Raw genomic sequence first — 27,663 nt, 5'->3', positions numbered from 1 at the left:
AGGTCATTTACACTTCTGCCAAATTTAGGTCACATAGACCTGTGGTGGCAAGCCGGGAAAGGCTCTATACAAAGGGACAAATTCAAATGGTATATTATTTCTCAGGGCCCATTTGGCAACAGTAAAAGTTATTTTTAAAAGTCCCCTCATTCCTTTAATTCAGAATCCCCAATTACAGCTGTTCACCCGGAAGTGGGAGGCACACTGACATACCTTAAAGGATATCCATTGTGGCATTGATTAGAATACTGAGAGACGACTCCGACGCATCAAAAGACTGCACTGTCATTATGAGTGCTGGTGGTAACATCACAAATCTACAGGGTAATTTACAATGAAAGGTAAAACTGCCAAAGGCACGAGTTAGTAAATATGAAGCAAGAAAGGAGTATTACTTAGGTGAATTTACATTATACCAAAGAAATATATGTATAGGAAGGGATCAGGACTGCAACTTTATCTATAAAATGGATGGTAGCATGATAATTTTGTCCTTTTCCTTTCCTTTGTCCCTCATGCTGAAAATACAGTGGTCTCCCATGATTGTGATATTTTTCTGTAGAATCAGTAGAACAATCCCCTTCTTTGTTGCTCAACATGCTTTCTTTAGCTGAAGTGTTATGATTAGGTGTAAGACATTAATTAAAAAAAAGCAACGTAATACAATAGGTGGGATATAAATTTCAAGATAACATGCAAAAACCTTTAAATCTTTAGCTTCATTGCTAACATTTTAGGTGTTTCAAGAGTGGTTTTCCGGTTTCAAGCATGTAAATTAAAGAAATTAACTGTTTTTTTTTTTTAAATCACCAAGTTATATAAGATTAATATTTCTTTGCAACAAAGGTTACCATAAAAATGTAATAACACAATTGGTCTTTTCAAATTCTTCTTTATTCTAGTTCCCAGAACTATTTATATGCATATTCCTAGAAGTTATTATATGCATGTTTTCCCACATTACAGGGTTCTTACTTAAGTAAAACACAGCATGTTATTCTTGAAGAAAAGCCTCCAACAATTTAGATCTGAATAAAATATAAATAAAAGTATAAGCAGAAGGCATATTGATGGCACTTACTTGCAATTTCAACCCTTTGAAATGGAGATAAGATCAAGAGTTTAAGGCCAGACTCAGCTATGTAGCAGGAGTGAGGCTAACCTGGATACCCTGTCTCTAACAAACAAAAAAGCAAAAGCATCTTTCAATCATATTACTCAAATATTCTTATCAACACTGACATCACAGAATTACTAATTAACTGGATACAAAAACACACAGCTATACATATGACTTTGTGATCATAATTTTTCTTTTAATGACATAGGATGACCACCTTTCCATGTTTACATCATATCAATGTTAGTTTTAAACATTTACTAGAGACCCACATTTAAACAGATATGAGCAGTGTTGCTGCAATGAACATGCTTGTATGTATGTGTCTGTTATCTCAGAGGGAATATACCCTTAACATTTTGACAGTCACTGACTAATCCAACAGAAATGCTGTTCACTGTAGTTTTCATTTGTATCTTTTTCTCTCTTATTTTTTTCTGCATCTCTTCTTTCTTTCTCAGCTTACTTGTTTAACCTTGGGCTACCTCTCCACCCTCTACTCTCTCACTTTCTAAGAAAGTTTAAGTTTAAAGTCATTCAATATCATTTTATTTCTAGGGCTGGTATAAGACACTCAGTGCCATTGGTTACTCATTGAACACCTCTTGATAGTTTTTTGTTAGAATTTTAGTTCTGCACTTTACAAAATGGAACAAGAACCTTGTGTAATAATTGAGAGAGCACACTGGGGCTTTCTGGATTAATAGGCAAGCTGCTGACACTGAGCATGTCAGAGGTTTTGTTGTGACTATCACCTCATCTTTAATATGGGCACAATAATAGCAACTATTTTAAGGCTGTTGGAGAGATGCATATATGAACCTATGGTCATTTGGGACAGTCCTCTGATACAGTGACATCTTAGAGGCATACTAGAAGGCAAGCTAGAGTTCATGGAGCAGCAAAGATGTACAAGCCAAACTAAAATGCTCAAACCACAGTTTCCTCCATCAACTTAAAACAAAGTAAAATGCATGGGGATAGAGATGGGTAGAGAGTGCACATAAACTTAGCTGCTGATGGGCAGGAGGATCATGTAGTGTACGTAACCTCTATCTGGGCTACATCCCTCTTCCCTGATGGCAAGAACTTGTGTCCAAGCACACTTGGCCAGTGGCAATGTTCATAGGAAGACCAATGGACAGATGACAGATGATCTCAAGTGAGAATTAGCAGGGCACACCATGTGTGGGCTGGTTCAGCAGCTCATTCTTATTGTGTAGGCTGTTTTTACATTTATATATCCAAAATGTTTGCTTCTGTGGTTGCTAGATAAATAAATCATGGCTCTCAGTATCTGGGTTGCCATAGTCTTCTCATCCCATGTTCACAGACTAATGCTTAGTCTGCGTCTGATATGTATAGACTGTTTCCACACAGCTGTTTCATTCCAATTCTGTATTCTCTTGTTTGCTGTCAAACCGAATTGAGTACTGACAACCCATGCAGCATCTGCATTTTATATATATATATATAGTGTGTGTGTGTGTGTGTGTGTGTGTACATGCATGTGCACAGTCATATTTTGAGAATAGAAATGAAAATTGTAGTTATGATGTCTGAATTTTTGTGTATATGTGTGCATGTAGTGCTTACCTTGATATGTATGTATGTATACATGTGTATATGTGTAGAAGGCAGAGAACAACTTTGGGTGTTGATCCTCAGGAGCTACTTACCTTGTTTTTTGAGATAATTTTCTCATTGGCCTGGAGAACACCAAGAATGATAGGCTACCCTCCCACCAAGCCCAGGGACATGCGTATCAAAAGCCACCTCCCTTGCACCAGGATTACCAACTCTGCCACCATCCCTGGGTTTTGTGTTTTCATGGGTTCTAAGGATCATTTGGGTCCTCATGCTTGCAAGTACTTAACCAACACAGTCCTCAACATAAAGCCAGCCACACTGGACCTCTTAAAAGAGGAAAGTGGGAGGTACCTTTGAACGAATTGGTATAGGAGACTGCTTCCTGGACATAACACCAGTAGCACAGACACTGAGATCAACAATTGACCTTCTGAAACTGAGAAGCTTCTGTAAGGCAAAAGACATAGTCAAAAATACAAAATGGCAGCCCACAGAATGGGAAAAAAATATTCACCAACCACACATCTGACAGAGGACTGATCTCCAAAATATACAAAGAACTCAAGAAACTAATTACCAAAACACCAAAATAATCCAATTAAAAAGTGGGGTACAGAACTAAATAGAGAATTCTCAATGGAAGACTCTAAAATGACTGGAAGACACTTAAGAAAGTGCTCAACATCCTTAGCCATCAGGGAAATGCAAATCAAAACAACTCTGAGATGCCATCTTACTCTACAAACACCAAAGACAGTTTATGCTGGAGAGGACGTGGAGAAAGGGGCACACTCTTCCACTGCTGAATATTCTCATAGCTGCATAAGATAAAGATAATCCCCAGAGCTAAACTGTCTCCAAATAAGTTAAATAAAAAAAACTGTCAACCAAAGTGATTTGACCCCAAATACAAATTTTATTAGCTGAACCATCATTTTACTACTAATGTATCCTCCTCAGTTTCCAATTTTAGGCTGGCATGATTTTCAACTTTTTCCTTCTTTCTAGGCTTATCCTCAGTTTGTCCTGACTTACCTGGAGGAGCTTACTGCTCCAAGGGATGTGAGCCAAACAGAGGACCATAGTCACCATAGAGCCTGGACCACAGCTCATCAAGAACATGGTAGACCCTGTGTGGAAAAGGTCAGTGTGGTGGCCAGAGGCAAGATAGAAACAGACGTCGTAGGTATATCTTGAAAAGAAAAAACCAAAACAAAACTATTCTAGTCATTGTTTTCAGGAAACAAGTCCAAATTCTCATGACAATGCTATTGATTGTTTAAGTCACATAATTCTGTAATATTCTTTTTTTTAAAGACTCAATTTAGTTTGTGTGTAAGTGTTTTGGCTTTATGTTTATACATGAACTGTGGGTATGCCTATTGCTTGTAGAGACCAGATAAAGACATTGGATCCCTTAGAACTGAAGTGATGGATGGTTGTGAGGTATCAAACCCAGGACCTCTAGGAAAACACTGTCAGGCTCTTAACTGCTGAACCATCTGTCCAGCCCCATACAGTAATATTCATAGGCACATTTATATTTATATAAATTCAATGCTATTTGTATAGATATTTTATATAGACATTTGTATAGATATTTAAGAGATGGTGATACCCTATACTTCACATAGGGTTGTCTTTATTTGTTGTGACTATGTACAAGATCCTGTGCTGTAGGAAAACACAAAGACTAGGAGTCTCTCAATGTTATGTTTTGAGAACATATGTCATAAACATTTTCACTCAGTCAAAATCAACTGCACCATTTCTATGTCTCATTACAAGGGTTTGCAAAAACACACCAACAGTCCTCTACTGAAGCAGCTGCCGGAACCCTCGGATACTCATGATACGCCACAAGGCTCTCTTGAGGAAACGGAGCAGCTGGCAGTAGTGCTACTGAGGAGACTGGAAGAGAAACATCCCAAGGCTCCTGCTCAGAGGTAGGGCATCGACTGAGTGTCGCTTCATTGCTCAATGACATTCGACGTTTTCCTTCAGTTTCATGTAAGACTGATTTCTTGAAGATTGCTGAAATATCTCAAAGGCCCTGTGGCTTTTAATCATAGTAGTTTCAGGGTCACATTTGATGAAGAGAGGTGACATTTATGTGTATTTTGTTGAAGACTGATGCATATAATCATTTATGAGGATACTTAAGATGGATTGCAGTCCCAGAATCTCAATAAAACACACAGAAATAAATAACATAATTAAGCACAGGCAATACTGAACATATATCCAAATTGAAAGTGCCTACAGGTCTTCAAGAAAGACAAATATGTAGGCAATCTCTTTGGTTTTTTTTTTTTCTACAAGGAGTGCATTGTACTTGCATCCAAAATTACTAGATGATCTTCTATAGTGACACTTAACACATTAACCATTTCCGTGACCAGAGGGAAGGTAGCATTCATGATTTGCTAACAATTCCAAAATATTCCTGGTTGGAAAATGAAAACTAATTTTCATGTTCTCATTACTTAGCCTGACTAACATTTGTTATAACCATAGTTTTATTGGTTGGCAATAACTGTATTAGCTGTCATTTAAATTTATACTTGTTTGAAATGACTGTTGACTCACATGACTGTAACTCGTTCTCACACATGTTGATTTAATTTGATGATGCCCCTAACTTTAATTCAGCAATTCAGATAGAAAAAGAACACTTGATAACTTCATAAAGCTGGAGGCTAATTTACATTCTTAGATTATAGAAGCCATCTCAAATGACTTTCTTTAATGGATTATTTGTTATTTGGACGATGAGGTTCATAAACAAATACCAATTTTCTATCTTACTTTCTCCTACTGTGAGGGTTTCCTGGGAGGCATCAAAGTCCAGTTTTCAGGACATGTCCTCCCTGGTTCTCAGTTTTTAAGCATTACCAAGTTTCTCAACTGTGTGGTGCTCTGTGGCATGAGCACAGGCTGCACCCACATGGTCTGGCCACTCTCCACAGCACGCTTGGTGCCTCTCTCATGTCACTATGGCAACACTTGGGAACAGTGTTCACTGTTTTCATTTAAAACGGGGAACTCCAGCAATACCAGGACACTTGGGGATGAGTTGACACAGCTCTGTGAAGCTACCATCAGCTTGTCTTCCTAGACTCACACAGCCATCTTTGTCTTTTCCTGCAGAGCCTTTGGTCTTTTATCATTTGGGCTTAGTTCTTATCCTGGGCTCTAGAAGAACATACTGCTTCTGCTTTCAGGTTCCTGTCACTACTACAGCATTTTTGTTCTTCTTCCTTGCTAATTCCTGCTCTTGTGGTAATTTACCCATTATCTACACTTCCTGCCTTCCCAGGCTGGAAGTATTTTTCTCTGAGGTTTACCACAGGTTAGGGACTGGCCATCTTTACTCTGTTGTTGTTTTGAATTCCCCGAGGGAGTACAATCTGATAACTGATGTTAGTGGAGCATAGTAATAGAAAGTGATGCCTTACCTTCCCTGGCCACAAAACACATTAGCTGATATATTATATAGTGAAATTGTTAAATTTGATAAAATAATTTTTAATGTCTAGAAAATCAGTATCACTCACTCTTGGTAGCTCTGAAAATGTTCTGAAAACAAGTAAGGATACAAAGAATTTTAAACAAGCATTAAATTATGGTGCCTACACCATATGTTGTCACAGTGTGAATCTCCTGTGGTCACTCAGAGCCCAAATGTTTAAATGGAAAATTCCAGAAGTAACAAATTCACAACTTATATTGGATTATGTTGTTTTTCACTGGTTGTTATTAATTTTTATTATGACTAATTTATAAATTAAACTTTAATATTGGTACGATAGATGTGTTGAAGTGTAGAAAACATATATACATACATACATACATACATATATATGGTTTATCTCTAAAAATTTATTTTTAAGTGTGTGTGTGTACATGAGTACCGGATCTGCAGAGACCAAAGGAGGGCATTGACTCCCTTGGAGCTGGAGTTACAGGCAGTAGTGAGCTGCCCAATGTGGGTACTGGGAATTGAACTTGAGTCCTCTGGGAGAGCCAAAGAAGCCCTTATATGCTGAACATCTATCTCTCCAACCTCAGAATTTAGTTCTGTATACTTTCTGGAGCTCTTATATTTAGAATTGTGGGTTTTGTCAATAAGTATTGACTGTAAAATATATCTGCAACTTTCTTCTCATAAAAATTGCCCGAGGGCCTTTTCTCCATGGGCATCACACAGAGCTTAGCACTTTTGTTCTAAGAATTGCAGTACTTTCTGCCTCTCTCCTTGACCATGAACCACAACAAATGCAGTTCCAGTTCATCTTTGTGTTATTTATCACAATCCTCTTTAATAAATAGTACAATACTTACAGTAATTACTTTCCCCTCACGTTGGAAGGAACTGTGGAAAAATTAGAATAGAATGTGGTGCGGAATTTAATGACTTTGAATCTTAGATTGTCTTGTTAGATATGTGTGTATTACAAATATAAGAATCAATGTATTATATTGTGGTATATATGTACATACATACACACGTACATACACAAAAATATAAACATATTTTATAATTTACATGTAAACATATAAGTATATGCTTATGTATATATATATATACATATATATATATATAGAGAGAGAGAGAGAGAGTCATGCATGCTTTTCTTAATGTTAATTCAATGAAAGCAAAACTCAATGCAGATAATAAAGGAATGGTATAAAATTACCTGAGCTGGGAAAAATGGGAAAATCTAGCTTTATATCACTTAGAAGGATGGAAGGTGGGAGCCACAATAGTCGGCTTGTAGAAAGAAAGGGAGATTGGTCCGGAGTATCAGATAATAGAATTTGTGACCTTATCTAGTTCTGTACATGCATTATCATCCAATAATTTATACAGTCAGTAAGCAGGGAATTTATCTATGTTTTACTGATGAGACTACTGAAACAGAAGAGATTTACTGTTTTGAATAAGGGTTCTCAGTAAGGCAGGATAATCATCCTCCAAATCCTGCTCTCAACATCTGTCATAAACGGCTTAACCATTCATACTCTTGTAATAGAAGTCATTCCATATCTCAGCTCTTCAGACAAGATTGGTATTTGAACTAGGTATCTTGAAGTGGGGATTTTTGAATAAAGTAGAGTAATTTGGAAAGGAAAGGATGAAAGGAATAGTTTTCCACAAAGACTAAATAAGAGACAGAAATCATTAAATGACTAAATTCCCGACTTCCTGTTGCATCTGACATTGTAGGTCTGTAGTCTGATGCCCTGATTTACAGAGGCCTAACCTGGAAGTCAATAATTTTCGAAAGTCCTTTCCTGATCATGTAACTATAACTTGTCATAGATATTTCATGCTTTAGTGATTTAGCTTTGTATACATAAATTTCATGATAAGAAACTAATAGACACTGTTTGGTGGCTACTTACCATGTAGCCACCGCTGTTCTACATATTTATTCTTATAGCATCAAGAGTGATTGATTTGCTTTGCTGATCTCATAACCTGGCAATATTACTACTTTCAAAGTCATTGAATATACAGAACAAATTTAAAGTTTCTACGTAATGCATTTTTGAGGCATAGTATAATATCTTCATTACAGAGAGTAGGATTCAAGCGCAAATATGTGTGGCTCTCTAGACAACCCTTTTCCTCACCACCTTTACTTATTTAAGCCATGCCAATATGTGAGTTGTTTCTTAAAAACTGAAATAAACTGTTTCTTTTTTGCTTGGTCCGGTTTTTCTGAATTTTATTCTTAAAACTCACATGCTCTTCCACCCCATAGCACCACACAATCAAAAACAATAACCAAGAACTCTGTCCTCCCTCCTACGGGGTCATTTTAATTAATTCACATTTCCAGCATTCAGAGACATGTCTGATTATTGATCATCTTTAGAGTTGTAACATGGGAAAAATCTTTTTCTCGTTGAAAAAGAGAACTCTCTTACCGTAAGAGGTCCTAATTCAGGATACTAACTGGTTTATGTAGGACATATTTTCTTGTTTGATCTGGTGACTGACATGGTAGCAAAATATTTTTGTGTTGTGTACACATTTGACTCCAAGCTTAGTACAAAAGAAAATAAATGTCGTTGTCTTCTTTAAGTATCTGGAATGTGTTTGTTTGCATTAGTTTGGCCACAGGACCCCCTTAGCAGTATTTAGATCGAATGGGGTGGGAAAGAGTGGGGCCGCCAACAAAGCATGCTGCCCCAGCTTGTCACCCAGTGACCTGTGAGAGGAGAATAATGAACTGTGAGTAGCTGTCAACTTAACTGTTTCTGACAGTGTGCCTTTGGGCACATCTGTGTTAGTGGCATTGGGAGGGCCTTTGTTCTTTTCCCACTAGTGACTTTGTGAGCAGTGAGGGTCTCTGCTGCTACACCCACGAGCAGCCCCTTCCTTCCCAGGGAAGCAAGCAGCTGCCATGGACTGCATTGACGTTTGTCTTCATGACTCAGGTTGGCGTGCACTTCATTCTTTGAAGAGACCAGACATTTAAAAGTACTTTGATGGTTTTTCATTAAAAAATGTACTTTAATGTCTCACTAACAAAAGGAGTGAATTGTAAAATATGTTTCCTGTCATTCGTATTTTACACTGATGAAGGTAAAGTCAGACACAGATAGGTGGATGGGTGAGTAATTTGAAGGAAATGTATCAAAATATTGGCAGCTGTTACTGGGTTTTAAAATTCTATTTATAGCATTTCCCCCAAGATTAAGACTCGAATACCATATTTAAATGAATATAAAATAGGTAATAATCAACACAGGTTATAAAAAAAATTTAATATAGACACTTGGTGCATACTGTACTGAGAAGAATATTTGGGCTGAAATACAAAGGTCTGGTCTACATTTTGTTTCATGTTTTTCACTGACAATTTAAAAAATAAACAACACAGTATTCTCATTTGAAAGTTAATCTGGATCTTGCAATTATTACACTCATTAGAAAATGCAATTTACTAAGAAACAGGTGTTTCTGATCCCTGAAGACTAGCCAGTGTTCCCATCACAATAAAGGCAGCCCATTCTGAATGAATAACATTAAACTTAAGAGATTTACTTAAATTAGAATCAAAACTTCATTTATAAACTAGAATTTCAGGGTCAGTTTTAGAGCCTTGTTAATAATTTGTAATTACTATAAAGCCTGAGCTTTTACCATAATGAGGTCTGGCTATGATTGGCATGTAGTAGACAGTGAGCATTTGGTACTCAGTTGATTGTATTTGTCATTCCAAGACAATATGAATCCAAGGAATATTGCACTGGTCAATTTTTAAAAGTCCTTTTCTTTACCCTGACAAAATAAGAAAAAATGAAGCTTGAAAGAAATGACATGCTTTCCCCCCCTCTGTATTTCAGGTTCTTTCTGTAACTCATCTGAGATGAACCAACTAAAGGAACTATTATAATCTCTTGCTTTTCAAAGAAAGAGAAATTAATAGTAATGGGAAGTTCTCTAAGCAGACAAATGATGATCATGTCTATATAATTACAAATTGTAAAAAACCACATATTAAAAAATTGAAAGAATCATATTATGATTTCCTTGAGCATTCGGCAGCTTATGATTTATTAGCCTATTAAGTCGTTTGTGTGGTTTACAATATAGTTGATGATAATCTGTAACCATGTTATTTGCTTTGAACTATTCCTCCTGTTTTCGTCAGTAAACATGAACACAAATTTTCGTAGAGCTAATGAATAAACAGGTCAGTTTTAGTAACCATCAGAATCTGCTTTGGAAAAAATATAGATTATTCAAATTCTCACAGATTCATTCATCTAAAACGCTTACCAACAATGATAAATGTAAAGAAATTCATTACGATGCCACTGTATCTAATTATGACTTCTAGAAGCAAAATCCAACATTAGATCACTTTTCCTAGTTCACACGTGCTCAGCCTTAACAGTTTTCCTTTAGCTCTTTTATTATTTAAGCAAGAAAATTTCAGAATAAAAGACTGTGTTCTACACATGTGAAGTTCTACATCTGTTTTCCTGATTAGAAACTCAAAGGCTTTGACACTGGATGAATTTGATGCCTGTTTGGGTTGTAGTTTTTTCATTGGGGAGGGTGTGTGTGGCTATACTCACCCACGAGTGCACATATGAGGCAGAGAGGTCAGGGTCAGTTGCTCTCTCTCCTCTTTCTTTTTCCACCTGATTTTGAGACAAGGTCTCTCACAAGCTAAAGCTCGTTGATTCAACTATGGTGGCCAGCCAGTGAGTCTCAAGGGTCCTCGTCTCCATGCCCTTGTTTACATGGGTCCTGGGGATCCAAATCCATGTCATACTGAGACATCTTTCTTCCTAGCTCCAAGTTTTAGTAAACTTTTCTAATGAATTTCTGTATGCCCTGTGTGAATTAAAATGAAGAGAATAAGTAATATAATCTCACTATTTCCTTGAAACAAAGTAAAACATCAGGCATTCAAGCTTTCAGGTATGAGTGATATGCTTCAGTTCTGAAATTATAAGACTTAGTCTATGATTAACTTGCATTCTCATTTCAGACACAAGTTACCTAAACCTCCAACTAGTTCGCTTCGTTTGTTTTTCAGTTCTATTCAGTGTTGTCCTTGGGATTATTTAATGGCTAAAATGGCTAAATGGCTAAATGGAAAGCACTACTTTTATCTTCTTGAATTTTTAGCTCCAAGTGGACATGTATAGATTCTGAGGAGATAGTTCAATGTGTGAAATGTTTACCAGCACAGGGACCTGTCTTAGATTCCCAACATTCACATAAAATCCAACAGAAGCAATGGCATGTGCCAATAATACAAGTGCTGGGTGCAGAGGATCCCAAGGGTTTATAGTGGGTCACTCTAGACAAAGTGGTGAATTTCTGGTTCAGTAGGGGACCTGGATTAGCTGTGTAGCTTGAGCTGACCTCAACTCAGAATCTTCCTCTTGAGTGCTTGTATTCCAAGTGCTCACCATCATGCTGAGCAGGACATTTTGTTGTTATTGTAGGACACTCAAATACTGTGTAGCACAATCACACACATCCCAAGGGAACTAAAAATACATTTCTGAGTGGTATTTAAAAATACACCAATAATTCAGCCTCTGTCCGGTAAGATTTCAGATTCTTTAATGGATATGGCATTTAGTAATAACAATAACCCCCATGACAGTCATCACCAGCTGGGGTAACATTCTTCCTTTAAAGGGACATGGGTGAGTAAAGTATGCTTACTCAGCTAATCTGTGCATCTTAAAGTCACCTTGCAGGTTCCTGGATTGAGGAGAGGCCATCTCTGGGGAACTTTCTCTTTTTTGGTTTCTACTTATCATGTTGCTTGAATCTGGCAAATAGTTGTTTTAGATAGTTTTCTTAGTTTAGCTTCTACCTGCAGAGTACCTGGTCAACACCAGGCAGAAAGAAAAAGAACAGAAAATAGCACTTGTAGAATATATCCACATACACAACACAACACCACACACACACACACTCACGCACGCACGCACGCACGCACACACGCACGCATGCAGGCATGCATGCATGCATGCACGCATGTACACGCACACACCAATACATTACAACACATATTTAGCCAGCCACCAAAGAAAACTGTGCTGATTGGCTCAGGGCCAGATGTACTGCTCCCTTGGAGTTGAAAATGAGGATGGATTTAACTTCACTGAAACTACTTTGTGCGTCATCCTAGAGGGATGTGAACATGTGTCTACTCACTCCAGACAGGAAATCTGTGGCAGACAAAAGTAAGAAACCACTGAATCCCAACTTGGTTAATCGATCAATTTATTTAGGAACTCATGAGAGTATAGGTCAGGGGTTACTCATGGAGACAGAAATACTCAAAGGCAGCTTTATTTCAAAAGGCTGCCCAAGCATGGATGATGGTCCATTGAAAACAGAAACTTGGAGCTCATGCCACAGCCTACAGCTCAATGGGTTGGAGAATGTGTCTTCCAAGCAGCTCAGTTGGTCTCATCTAGGCAATTTGACTGATCCTGCTTCTTCCAGGCATTTTAACTTGTCAGAGAGTGTCTCTCAGTAGTCCTGATATGAAACCTTGGTGATGGAGGAGCCTAGTGCATTTGGTCAGTTTCAGTGCCTTCCTGAGACTTTTGAGTTGTTTGCTTCCTCAATTATAAAGAACTTCCCTGCACAATGGGTGTTTATATATGAGGAAATTGATTGTTTCCTAACAGACTGCCTGAAGGAGGGTTGGTTCTTAGAAGAAACTGAGGTTGCCTCACAAACAGTTACACACACAGCAGTGTGTTTACCATATAAAAGTTGCTTTGGTGGATATGTCTGATATCTACATGCTGTGTACAAATATTTCAGCTACCCAGAATGAAGCAGTTGTAGTGAGGTGAAAGAAATGGGAGTGGATGCTTTAGTGATGTTCACACTATGCCTTGTAGTAGGATTGGGGACTCAGTATTTTGCAGCTAAGACATGAAGGAATTAAAGGCTTTCCAGTTTACAAGAGAAATTGCTTAGGTTTTCCTTTATTTATTTTTCTCAGAAACACATTTTTGGAAAACCTTGACACCCTGACACACCTGACAGGACTTGCTTGTTCTGAAATTTGGTATAAGTTGATAAGGTGTTATGCAGTTCAGCACAAAATTATGTTGTGGTTATTTCAATTAGTATTTCACAACTTCCTGTGTATTCCACTGTATAAACACATTCTCAGACCCTTCATGTAATTTCACCACCTCTCAAAGTGTAATGAATAATTTAAAGTCTAATAAATTTAGATGATTTCCCCAAGGTTGATTAAGAATCTTGAGTTTGTATCTCATTCAATTATTTCCTCATCTGCTTTGCTTAATAGTATAATATTGCTGGGCAAGTGTTCCTTGTCATAAATACATGGGGCTAGGAATGTTATAAACTTCAGACTTGGAAAAAGAGAGATTTTGACATGTTTGCATGTACATGAGCTCTCTTAATAAAGAACCCAAAGTCAAATACCTTGACATCAAATACCTTGGTTATAAATATATTTTGACTGTGACAGATTTAGTAAGGTCAGTTGTAAATTTTCCACCATGTTGGAAGGTACACTCAGAACCTGAAACATTGCCTAACACAAGCATTAAAACTTAATACACACTGTTGGATGAACTAGTGATCAAAACCTACAATATAAGTATTAATCCCCCTGAATCTGAGATGTAATTGTTCTTTTTCCAAATTGGTACTCCTACATGAGAGTACCTCCAGGTATGAAGCCTTCATTTCTTGCTAATCTTCATTTTCTAAGGAAAATGCTTACACCCTCATCAAATATTCTTAGTTAGCTATGCTAACTTGAAATTCATGAAATGCTCCAGACTATATATATAACTACTTTGAGCCAAGTATAACTGAGGTCTTTTATCCATATCCATATGAATGGATATGATGCCTTACATTAACCCCAGTGTAGTAGGTTTGAAAAATGGACCCCAAAGGGAGCGGTGTTTGTTTTTTTAGGAGGTGTGACCTTGTTGGAGTAGGTGTGGCATTGCTGGGGGAAGCGTGTCACTGTGGAGGTGGGCTTTGAGTTCTCCTTTGTTCAAATTACACTCATTGAGAAAATTCACTTCCTGTTGCCTATGGAGGAAGTAGGACTCTCAACTCCTTCTCCAGCAACATGTCTGCCTGCACACCACCATGTCCCACTATGATGGTAATGAACTGAACCAATGAACTGTAAGCCACCCAGCTAAATGTTTTCCTTTATAGGAGTTTCTGAGGCCATGGTGTCTCTTCACAGTAATAGAAACCCTAAGACCAAGACAAGTTGTAATTTCATGATGATATTGATTTAGTGTTATTTTTTTAACAATCTTATTTTACATATCAATCCCAGTTCCCTCTTCCTCCTGTCTTCCCACTCCCTCTACTATCTCCCCAACCCACCCCACATCCATTCCTCAGAGAGGATAAGGCTGCCCATAGGCCCTCCCTCCTGTATCTGGGCTGAGCAAGGAATCCCTAGGAATGGGCTCCATTCCTAGTTCATGCACTAGGGATAATTACTGGTTCCACTGCCCGCAAGTCACCATAAACTACCCAAGTCCCCCAGTTCAGTCTGAATTGCTCAACATCCTTAGCATCAGAGAAATGCAAACCAAAACAATTCTGAGATATCACCTTACACCTGTCAGAATGGCTAAGATCAAAAACACTAACAAAAGAGTAAGGAGTATACTCTTCCATTGCTGGAAGTGCAAACTTGTACAATCACTTTGGAAATCAGTATGGTGGTTTCTCAGAAAACGGAATCAATCTACCTCAAGACCCGGAAATACCACTTGTGGGCATATACACATGTAGCACACTCATGCGACAAGGACATCTGTTCAACTATGTTCATAGCAGCATTATTTGTAATAGCCAGAACCTGGGAGCACCTTAGATGCCCCTCACCTAAAGAATGGATGGAGAAAATGTGGTACATATACACAATGGAGTACTACTTAAAACAAACAAACAAAAAAAAAAACTATGGCATCTTGTAATTCACTGACAAAAGGATGAAACTAGAAGAAACCACCATGAGTGAGGTAACGTAGACACATAGACACAGAAAAAATAGATTTAGCTTTTATAGCTCACAACTGTTTTCTGATATAGTGTGACCTCCTGTATGAAACAGGATATAGGATATTTTCTTATTTCTTCATCATTTTTATTGTTTTTGTGTTTTGGAAATGTTCCCAATTGACAAAATCAACTATGAAATTAGCTTATGTGTCAGTACCAGGACTTCTCAGGGATTAATTATCAATGATTTAAAACATAAGCAGAAATTTGTTCATACTAAACTACCCTTTGTTGTTCAGCAGAACATATGTCCTCTTTTATCTCTAGCAGTTATAATCACAGCTCATGTAATAGCAGCTCATGTAAATTCTGAAATTTTATAAATTTCTTCTCTGGGTCAGTTCATTACAAGGTACTTTCTGTGTGTTCTCATATTTAATCTGAATTTTAAATTTTCTGAAGTAACTTTGGCCACTTTTCACTCGTGAACAGTAATGTTTAGCAAAGGTCTGCAATTTGATGAATGTTCCAATGTCATCCTATAACTGAGAAAGTGGTAACTCCCCTTGGTCAGGCATATGACTTTGTAACATTGGAAATATGCAACATTATTTATCTTTCTTGTTGCATCTTTTCTGAAAGCACTGTTGTGTTCAATTTTGGTACGTTCCGTTGTTATGGCAGTTTTCTGTCCAGACTGGTCCCGCCACTACTTCTAGCCGCAAATGAATACTCAGATACTTATATTAATTATAATACTGTTGGCTGATGGCTTGGGCTTCTTATTGGCTAGGTCTGTCTTAATTACTAACCAATAACTACTAGTCTATTTATTTCCATGTGGTCTTGGCTTACCAGAGAATGCTGGACCTGCAACTCTTTTTGCGGTCTCACATAGTATCTGACTATGTTTCCCAGAATTCTCCTCTTCTCCTAGACCCACCTATCTTACTGCTCTATTGGCCAACAGTGTTTTATTCATCAACCAATAAGAGAAACATATGTACATCCCCATTATTCCATTTGAAAATTTTTAAGTATGACCTGTCCTCCACAATCATATCTCTATCTGTGTCTACCTACAAGCAGAAAATATTATCAATCCAATTTACAAATGCTATAGCTTAACATTTCTTATTTGTTATCTTGTAACACTAAAATTTTTTTCTGTGTGTATTCAGGGTTAGAGGTTATTTTCAATAATTGTAGCCTGTTTTTATTGCCTCCTTTAACTATTGCATTAATTTATTCTTTGTACTAAGAATCACACAAGTAAATTAATTGCCTTTCATCTTACTAATTTAACATATGTTGGTCAAACAACTACCTTAAGACAGTATATATGTGCCTTTTCACACTGACAAGGCAAAAAATAAAACTCAACAAAAGCAAGTTAAGTAGAGATGAGTTTATTTAGACTCGTGTTTTAAGGAAATACAGTCCATTATGGCCAGTAAGGAATAGCTTCAGGGGCATGGTGTTGCTATTCATACTGTGTCCACAGTCAGAAAACAGAAACAGATAAACATTGGCTCTCGGTTTGATTTCTCTTTTTTTCAGACCAAGACCACAGCCAATGGTTCCACCCACATTCAGGGTTAAGCCCTTCCTTAGTCGTTCTTGGAAACTCCCTCAAAGTCACACCAAGAGATGTATCTTCAACTGCTTTCAAATCCTGCAGATGCAATTTGATATTAACACAAAACATCTGGCTATTTATTTAATAGGACAGTAGTCTGTCTGATTTTGTAAGTACTCCGGCATGATGCACATTCATTTGTGAATATCTTATACTTTCTGGGACATTTCCCACATTTTTTGTTGTCCTTTGGGACTTTTGCTTTTCACAAGCTACACATCTAGGACTCTCTTTTTCCTTGTTTCTGTAACAGTATGAACTTTTATTATGGTTAAGAGTGTAGGTGTTTTATATCAAGACTCCACTTTGCATTTTTACTACCATATTAATTTAGTTATTAATATTATCCCTAATTTACAATTTAGGTACCTGAGAGAAACAGAACTGTCCCCTGCAGTTTCCTTTATGTTCATTTCAAATTCTAAAACTCAAAACAATACAAAATAAATATTTCTCTAATGTGTGAAGTTTAGCAAAACCATGAACCATAGCTCAAAATGATCATATAGCACACCCTGCTCATTATAGACTATGATTTAAAGAAAACTGAATAAATGAAAACACTAATTAAAATTTTATCACATAACTTTGTTCTCACACCAAGTACTATAATCTTGATTAGATATCAATATATGAAATTAAAATCTCAAACATTTGATATTATGACATGAAAGGTCATACTTTCTACTTTTCTTATTTTTAGCTGCTAAAGTTTCCTTTTTCGCTTCCCCCACAAATACTCTTTTTTAAGTATAGCCAAAGATAGCACTTCCAACAACAGAATTGCTCTCCTGGAGAACTGACCTGTTGTTAGGCATAGGATTTGAGTCAAATTCACTGTTTGGGTCTTCAGTCATACTCCATGCCAAGAACACTATTATCCATGGAGACTCATTGACACAGAAGACAGAGAGCTTGTGGAGAGGCCAGGAAGCAAAATAGGTCAAACAAAGTGATTTTTCCATAGCTCCCTCTTCTAAAATGCATTATAAAAACCTAAAATTGACTCCAGGTGTATTTTACTTGTCAATTGACCCAGAGAATTGGGTCCTCTTGTTTGTGATATCCACATCACAAACTAATTATTTTAATTCTGACTCTCCTTGAATCTTGTCAAGGATGTGGTAGCAATTATTCATTAGACCATGCAGAAATAGTTGAAATTAAAAGAAAGGATACCCCCCACACGCATGGCTAATTTTTGTATATGGTGTTTTTATTTATTTCCAAATGTTTTATAATAAAGTACAAAGCAAAACCTTTATATAGTAATAGTAATGTGATATGGTAATCAAAATAAAACACTGAAGGTAAAAAAAGAATGAAAACTGTAAAACTACTCTTCAGGTGTTTAGGTCCCTAGTCTGTTGCATATTATTTATTTCCTCAAGAGAAGTTTCTGTTCTCTGTTGTTCCAAAAATCATCTCAATCTGCTCCCTAACTTCATATCTTCTCTATCAGGGGATATTATAGCTGTCATGGCTTGTCAGAGAAGTGACAGTGATTAAACAGGAGCTCACAACTGACCAAAGTGCATAGAGTAAGTGTCAGTAGAATGCTCACCCACAAATGGACAATTAAACTACCCCCTTCTGAGGCTCAGGGACCATCATAGAGGAAAGGACTGAAAGTCTGTAAGACCCCAAAGTTTGAGAGGACTGGTGTGAAGCAGTGTCTTATCGATATGGACAGTTGCATTCATGAGCCCACAGCAGTTGTGGTTGTCTACATAACCCCCACCCCCCAAAACATAGTAGCATGGAATGAGAAGGAGTTCAGGAATTTCCATCCCTAGCTGAGGAGCTATGGAGAGTTGATGGCTTCTGGGGACCATTTTTTTTTTTTTTTTTAGGTTGTGGCCCCTAGGAGGTTGACTATGCTCTGGTGGCTGGCCTCAATTACCTGAGTACAGAGGGTGGCAATGTAGGGGTGGATCTAGGAGGAGTCATGACAAGAGTGGGAGATGAAAATGATCAAAATACACTGTATGAAATTCTCAAATAATTTATGAAGTATTATGTTAAAAAATTAATAAATGAAGCCAAATCCTCATCTAATTGGGATATAAAACCCTGAGCTGTGGGAGATTCCCAGCATCTGGAAAGACAAAAAAATCACATTTAAAGATGGCCGTGATAAGAACTATTAAGATGCAAACTAATCTCGTTCATTAATCAGAGACAGCTAGTAGCAAGCGGAGAAAACAAAGTTAAGTTGATAATGAGTAGGACCTGCCTGCTAAATTCTGGAAGCATCATAGAGATAAGATACTTCAGAAAGTCTCCTGAGAAAAGCCAACTTTGGAAAACCAATGGGCTCTGCTCCTGACTGCTAACAACAGGCCCCACCTGTGCACAATTACATGCCCATCAGATAATGCAACCACAAAACAGAACTATTAAAACAGGCTTAAAACCTGGGGCTTTGAAACTGCCTTTTAGAGCCTCGGGGCTCAGGATACTGGGATGAGTCTAGGGTTGAGGTTAAACGAGTGCCCCTCCCTTTCTTCAGCAACTTGGTTCAGGGTTCACTTCTTCCCAAGCCACTGCAGTGTAATGGTTGGGAGGCAGTACTCTCTTGGGCTGCTGCAGTCCTAACTCTGGCTCCCTAGTTATCAACATTGTGGTTGGGACAAGTAACTAGTCTTTGTCTGTCTGTCCTGACATCTGTCTAATGGACATACTTGTCATTAATATTAATACAACATGAGTTACTACCAGCCACATAATAAGCACATAATATGTAGCCAGAGGAACAGAATTCTGCTAAATGCACACCCTTAGGCCTATTATTTTGGGAATAAAAGTGGGTAGTAGCTAAGTCTGGTGCTATATACCTATAATCCCAGCATTTGGAAGGTAGTTGAATACCAAGTTCAAAACCCTCCTGGGATAAAATTCCGTGACATTCTGAGTTGCATAACAACCTTGTCGCAGAAAACCAAAGCAGCCACACCAAGCCAAATTAAAATAACTCTAAAGGTTAAGGAGTGAAACCTCACAAGGACCTCTCCCCTACTTTCTTGTTGTATTTGTTTGAAACAACTCTTCCCTGTGCTGTTTTAAGCAACATGCACTGATTTTATTTTGGATCTTGTTTTTACTAGATATTCATAATGCATATATGTTGTTAACTATGCTTTTAATGTTCTTTTTCAAGTTTAAGTCAGGAAATAGGTGGGAAACACACTCTTCTAGAACTTGTTTTCTCTTCTATCTGTTACATAGACAAAGGCAAATCCAGGCCGAGTGGCCAGAAGAACCAGTGCTTCTCAGTATGAAATCAAGAAAATGAACAGGGATTTAAGAACAAACAGGAATTCAGGACAAAGGGAGAGCATGGCAAACAGTTTTCACCTTCTCACTGAGCAGAAGAAACAAGCATTCCATGGAAACATACTCTTTCCACAGGGGCCACTTGCCAGCTCCTCTGCGAGTGGCAGGGAATTTAAGCTTAGACTCAAAGGATATGTAGGTAGACAGATAAAGTCTCAGTTTCTGTAGAGAGGAGCCACTCCAGGACTGCACAAATTAGAGGTGATTGTGCTAGAGAGGGAGGAATTGCTTTAAACAGAGCAGATGCCAGATGCAAAAGGCAGAAGCTGGAGGATGAGGAGTAAAAGTCCAGCTTCAACTGTGTGAGGCCCTGCCTCAAGAGAAAGGGGAGTGGGGACAGTGAACACGGGACACAGAAACCACCCTGACATAAATGTAAACATGACTGAATAAACGCCAATCCCAGCCACAGATTTAGAAGGAATGACTGAAATAGGAAGGTCACTAGCAGAAGAATGGAATAGCAGCTGCTATGGAGGCAAGGTCCACCGATGCAGCTGACACCGGTAGAGGAAAATACTGTTTCATTCCGAATATATTTATTTCACCAAAGTATTTACTTCTCCAAAGAAGATACAGTCTTACAGTGTGCGAAACAAAACCAAACAAACAAGAAACCAAAAACCAATGGGCAGACAGCATCCTAAACAAGTGGTAAAGTTACCATGAGCAGGCCACCATGATAGGCCTACAAATAAGCAGAGATGATGGGCACACAACTATTTGGTATTTTTCCTGCAAGCTCACACCTCAGCCCAACTGACATGAAGGCATCAAATACATACAAATTAAGGAATTCTACTGATTTGTTTCTATCCAAGTACTGGGGTTATGAAAGAAAAAAAAAAGAGAGAAAACTAAAGACCTGTCACAGATGCAAGAGACAAAGGAGCTACTATCACTATGCAACTTGCTAGCCTGGCTTTGGTCTTGGAAGAGAGAGACAGAGAGAGAGAGAGAGAGAGAGAGAGAGAGAGAGAGAGAGAGAGAGAGAGAGAGAGAGAGAGAAGCTCATGGAAGAAAAGCTGATGGAATCCAGTGGTTTAGTTGGAGGTTCTACACTGCGCCATCCTCCTAGCAGGGTACTGCACATTGCATGATGCTTCTGTGCTGTCACAGAAGGAGAACTGGATAAAGGATGCATGGGGATTCTAGACAGCTTTATACACTTCTCTAAGAACCCAAAAGGAAAGTGTTAAAGTAAGACTGGCTTTTATACCTTTGAGGTTACGTAGATATGATGCTGAAACTCAGCAAACAAGGAAACTTGAATTTATCCAAATGGCTCAAACTACGGGGTGCTCTTAATGCCTTTTCAGCAATACACGATTCAAACCACTCCTTCCTATGAGCAATGTCAGGCAACTCACCAATCAGTCAGTGTGTGTATAAAGTGTGCACTGTGCATGCACATGACAGTTGGGCAGGGATTGTTTTTTTAATTACATAGATCAGGCATTAAAAACACAAATGTGTGTGTTTCTTTAGAAACACAGTCTTATGTTGTAGCTTAGGCCAGACTGGAATTCATAGTAAGTTGGCCTCATGCTCATGGCAATCCACCTGCCTCAGCCTCCCTTGTGCTGTGATTATAGAGAGGCATGCACCATCATACCCAACCAAAATGTATTTTATAAAGATGTATATGAAGCCATCCAGATAATTAATGGCTATTCCCACCCGAAAATAGAATTTCTCAGTATATGAATGTGAGCAGATGTTAAAAGATATGAAAACAGAATAAAATAAACATGTATTTAACAGTGTGTGTATATAGATGTTTATATATTTACTCTTCCTAACACCTCCACCCGGCAATTGTCTAGAATTTCCTTTTGACAGAGGTTTAAGTTCTACATCTCCACACTTGGAGGAGATCTCTTTGGGCCAGCTTTGTAGAGTAGGCAATTTTTGTTCCTGTAATTATCAGACAACATACAATCTTGTGCATAACATTGTTGCTGCAATCAGCTCATTTACCACGAGTGCCCTGGAGACAGAGGAAGCTGCCCCTCCCTCAACAGCTGGGATGGAATTGCTAAAAGAGCTGTCTGTCAGTTTTGATAAATGGTGGAGGCCGCCCACCTCTGCCAGGTGTGTCTTCTTTTTCAGGGATTAGAGGAGAGGCAGGGGCTGGTACTTTTTAAAATAGAAGATCCACTTAATTGCAGGAATTGATTAGCTAAGAGTAATGTAATCACCTTGGAGGCAATTTGAGTTGATTTCCTTCTCATGTAAGCTCTTTAATCCCACTTTATTGAGCTAATTAAAATTTAGAAAAAGAAAATAAAACCATTCCTGTAACTTCACATCACCCAGGAAAGGGATTAACCAAACCTGTTTAATCCATTTGTTTTCATACCCATTCTTTGTTACCTTAGTTAGACCTTCAGGCCTTATTCTTATTTGCCCTAGTTCAGTATTTTTTCCTACACAACTTTTCATTTCTCTCTCTCTGGGGCACATGCATTAGAGCAGTTTGAATTGTTATTTTGTTCCTTGATTATAAAATTATGACTTCCTTTGAAAACATTATGGTCTAACAGGTTGACTATTAAAAATACTAGAGACACGAGATGATGAATTAAAATAAAGATATGCCACCTCGTGTAATATTTATGCATAAAATATTGGTGGAAACCAATTGTTGTAGGCTATATTCTTTTGAAATATGTATTTTGGAGTCAATAATCTTTGATAGTATTTTGGAGTAGTCCATTCAGAACCTTATGAAGTTTGTAAGCCTCTCAGTTATGGGAGTGGCATATAAATGGTAGGAGATGAACACGGCAAGCTAAATTTCATACAGACTTGGCTTCACGTGGCAGGTTCTAGGCACAAAGGAGGTTGAACCAAGGAAGCATCACTCCATCATGATTCTTTCCAGATTTGAATTTGTATGCAGTGTTGTCATTGTCAGTTGCTTTACCCACTCAGAAGAGCAGCATTGACCTAACTGGAAGCGTGGAAAAGATGTCTGATGCATCTATGGAATGAGGTCCCCTAGGTAGTTTTGTCTATAATAACTTAAAAAGAAGAACATATTGGCCATAGAGTTGAAAGGTCCACTCTGTGAGTTTCATAATCTTCCTAGGGTAAGGGCATTGGTTAAACCAAGATTGACATTAAATGTTAATTTAAGAGAAACTTGCCTTTTCGTGTTGTAAAACTCTAACCAGAATATGATGATTCATGAGCTTCTGTTTGCAGCAAGGCTCTGGACGCTCAGATATAGCCTCTGGGTTTTGCTGTGGCATCTGGGAGCAGGATTAGATGTGTGGAGATCTGAGCTCTAATTCTTTCCTCTTCCACAGAACAGTGTAAGTGTTGCAGGAATACCTTTAGCATTTTGATTTTGAAATTCTTGTATGGAAAGTATAAAATATCTAACAATTGTATTCATTACATTTTCCCTAAAAGTAGATGTCTAAAACTTAGTTTATTAATTCTTAATTAAGCACCTAAAAATTCTGTGATGTTGTATATTTTACCAATGTTAAGCTAGTAGATATTTTAAAAGAATGATTTTTCAAAGCACAGTGTTATGAACTTGAGAAATCATTAATGACTATAAAGTTTTAAATAACCCGTCCTTTCAAAAGAAAACATTAGTTTATGCTATTTGCAAATTCTTCTGAGATTTCCAAAATTACTGTAGTTCTTTAGCTCCTACAGTTCCATATACACCTTTGAAAACTAATTTTTGCGTGTTCATGATTCCAAGGGTTTTTTTCTTAATGAAGAACAATCCATGTGCCTTCTGTACTTGTAAGACTGACCTAAAGATAAATGAGTCAGAAAACAATTCTTCAAAACTTCCTTCATGTAGCATGTAACCTTCACACCTTCTTAGAAGGTATGCAACCTTCGCTCACACTCAGTGGGCATTATAATTTTGCTTTACTTAGACTGATAAGAACTCAGATAAAAATAACTAGGTGTAAATGCAGCTCCCCCTGTTTTCTAGTCTCAGAAGGGGGAAATTCCCACGTTAGTTAATTTTTCCTTCTCCCTAGAAGCATACAACCCTCTATGCTTATGGTCATTCATGCCCAGTAATGAGTTAGTCCACAAATACCTATAAGGTGATATGGACTTGATGGAAGTTGAATGTCCCTAAATCCCATGAATTGATCTGCAGGAGCTGCTTTCTGCATGAATGGAGGCTTCACCCAGGCAGACATCCGCAGAGTCTCAGAGGTCAGGGTGACAGAGGGGGAGTGGGCTTGGCAAGCATATGCACTCTCTTCCTGACAGTGTCTTGCTTAGGCAGAGGGAAGTGAAGCGAGCATACCATGCTCAGTGGCATTTCCCAGTGCAGCTCGGCTGGAGGCCTCGGCTTATTGCATCAGTGGCAGATACCAGCCAAAAAGGAAATACATAATTTTGTCAAAGTAGTAGATCACACTCTACCCGATGCTTCCCTCCCCCCTTCATAATCTTCACCCCCGCACACTAATAGCTCTAATAGATACAGGCTTTCTGCATATTTCAGTCACAGCAGTATTTCTAATGCATGTGTGAAAGGGTCCTTAATTTATGTCTACCAACTGTGTGGTGCCCTTCTTTTGGGTAATGTCATCATCCTAATGGTGTTTCTATTATACTCAAAGGTAGCAAATGAGGCTTATTGCAAGAAGGTAATTGATTTTCACTGAGTGAAAATGTAAATAGCCATAAGAAATCCTATGAAAGATAAGCAGTTTAAAATTGCCAGGAAAAAAAAAAAAAAGATGACTTGTATACGTAACATTGGTCCAAGTATATAAAAATGTCTCTTTTTTACTTTCAAGTCCATGCCCCACAATAACTGTATTTCACATCATTTTATTTCAAATTGAAGTAGAATTGGAGAATTTTGATGATTTTGCTTTTAGCAGTTTAACTGTGTGCATTATGAAAATTACCATCTTATAGGGAAGGGGGTTTCCTTTGTCAGCATGACTCTGAATAGAAGCCATGGAAATAAAATTCCTATTGTGGATGTTAAAGAGATGGTTTTTTTTTTCCCTTGAGTCTTTCTCTAACAAGAAAAATAAAATATCTGATTTGAAAAGGCAAATATTAAAATACATAAGCCTTTTATGCTGAAAGTTAACATCAGTGTTAGCTCCCTATTTTAAAAAAAGCAAACAGCAAAATGTGTATCATTATACTAAGTATTGGGTAGAATTGTGGAGCTTAAGAGCTAGATTCAACTTGGATTTAGTTGGGACCAACATTTTCTCAGCAAGTGACACATTCTGAAAGTTTGTGTGAGACTTGAGACAATTGAGAGTATCTGATACAAATGGCTTGCTAAAAATTAAGACAATTTAAAGAAATATATAGTAAACAATTCACAAAATTACATTTGTTTCTTCAGCACATCAATATAGGCATCTGCACACTGGTAGCCACAACCACTGTTACCTGTGGCATCAACCATGCTCTGAGGCTAGGGGACCTTCCTGTGAGCCACCACTAAGCAGGAAAGCAACATTTGAGAGATGAAATCCTTTCTCTACTTAAGTTTTTGTGCTTGTAGAAAGGAATACATTTTCAATTCCCTCTATCCCGTTTAAAAAATTATTTAAAACACACTGTTATTTCCAGGGTCTAAGAAGATATAGTAAGAATGGTTTTGATTGTTGTCTTAGAAGGTCATAGTTTCAAAAGGTAGATTGCTTGGACCTTTGACTTGGCAGAGGGAGAGAGCTGCTGAATCTTATTCCTGCAGCTTGCTGGAAAGTGGAACATAGAAGCGCTCCAAATCCCTCCTCACTGGAGGTAGTTCAGAGGCAGAAATTCTGTCCTTTTAGTAACATCAGATGTGAAATCTGCAATACCTACCTTATCCTGCACAAAGTAACATTTGGCTGGAGGCCAGCCTGGCTTAACTCAGAATAACCGAGAGCATGCTTCTTGCTATATGTACCATGAGCAATATTACTTAGTCTCCAGCCAAGCCCTTTAGTTTGCTACAGTCTCAGGTTCAGAGGCACAGGACCCCCCCCCCAGAGATATAGACATCACTAATCCTGTCCCAGAGCCCTGTGTACAAAATCCACTGAGTCAGAACCCCAAACTCAAGATAAGTACTCCAACTTTATGGTAAAAAAGAAGCCCTAGTATGTGTATGTCATCGGGAAGAGACAAAAAAATGTCAAATAGATATATTATTGCATGGCCTTTCAGTTTTTGTATTCCAAATTTGCTAGTTCATTAAAAAACCCAGGTCTTTTTTGTGTTCTTTGACTTGACCCTAAATTTATCACACAGTGAGCAACATGAAAACAGGGCTGCACTAAAGGTACTAAATAACTACTGTATCTCACCTATGAAACTATGTGAAGCAGTCTCTATTTGGTGTGTTTGATAGGGAAGGTGTAGTGAGAATTGTAAACTGGCAAAACACTGTAGCAGACATTTCAAGATGACACATGTGTTTGCTGCTCAGGACCTTGAGAAGTAGACAGATAAGGTAAAAGAAAGTGTTCAGGTCACACACAAAGGTATGTATATTATTAAAACAACCTTTGGTGTTACAGGTTTCTGAGGAGGTTTTCTGAGAAGGCTTTAATGACCACAAGTCACTTTAAAGGGTGTTATCTTTGCTAAAAGACAGATTGTATTAAATGTAACTTATAGTTTTCAAAATCAGAGATGGAATATTTTATTTACAGACTATATAACATCACATCACAGATTGTTGTAGTAATTCCCTGCTTTGGATTGCAAGGAAATAAACAGTGATGTCTCTGCGATATGTCTGTTCAAAATTCAGGGGTAATAATGGGTGCAATTTTCTTTAAGACTGGAATATCAGTGACAGTATGAAGCTAAAGTTCCATCTGAATCCTAGAAACTTTAATTAAAATGCATTGTGGGCATATAACACTTGAGTTTGGAAGCTCTTAGAAAGTCATGCCTTTTTGTCATTTGACATTAATTTCCAACCCAGCGTGCTTTAGCAAAGGCTGGTATTAGTTCTGAGTGATTGCAGCTAAGTTGTTTTCTAATATCTACAAGAAAAGTTTTGTGCAGTTGAGTCATGAAAGGCTTTCAATTTCCTTAGGGTATGGAACATCAGTTTAGACAATCATCCATCTTGATTATATACATGATTATGGCACTTTGTTCATATTGCTCACTTATTTGTAATCTTTCACTTTATTTTCTTCAACAAGTGTTCTCTCTCATAGGCCAAGGAAATGGGTACTGACCCATGGGAAATGATAAAGATCCTTTCCCCTGTGACAATAGTTAACCATTAACTACTTTAGAAAAAGTGCTTTATGGGGATTTGATCATACTTCACCCTTTGTGCCCCTAAAGCACAGTGTAGTAGACCTGTCTGTGTGTTTTTAAAATTTGGAGGCAGAATATTTTGACAATGTGAACCAAAATGAAACAAAAACTTCTAGATTTAAAACTTTAACACATGAAGAACAGTTCCCTGTATGAATTCAT

At 37.8% G+C, this 27,663-nt stretch overlaps 1 protein-coding gene across 1 annotated transcript in view; it reads left to right on the top strand.

Annotated features, from left to right (window-relative positions):
* Dcdc1 (doublecortin domain containing 1) overlaps nt 1–27,663 on the top strand; it is a 374,005-nt gene that overhangs the window by 228,452 nt on the left and 117,890 nt on the right. Inside the window, exons 17-18 of the mRNA XM_051183805.1 lie at nt 3,719–3,853; nt 4,499–4,656. Coding sequence (XP_051039762.1) covers nt 3,719–3,853; nt 4,499–4,656 — 293 coding nt within the window. The remainder of the gene's footprint in view (nt 1–3,718; nt 3,854–4,498; nt 4,657–27,663) is intronic.

The sequence above is a fragment of the Phodopus roborovskii genome, unplaced genomic scaffold (assembly GCF_943737965.1).
Source record: "Phodopus roborovskii unplaced genomic scaffold, PHOROB, whole genome shotgun sequence".
Lineage (NCBI taxonomy): Eukaryota > Metazoa > Chordata > Mammalia > Rodentia > Cricetidae > Phodopus > Phodopus roborovskii.
This window is presented reverse-complemented; position numbering and strand designations above follow the sequence as displayed.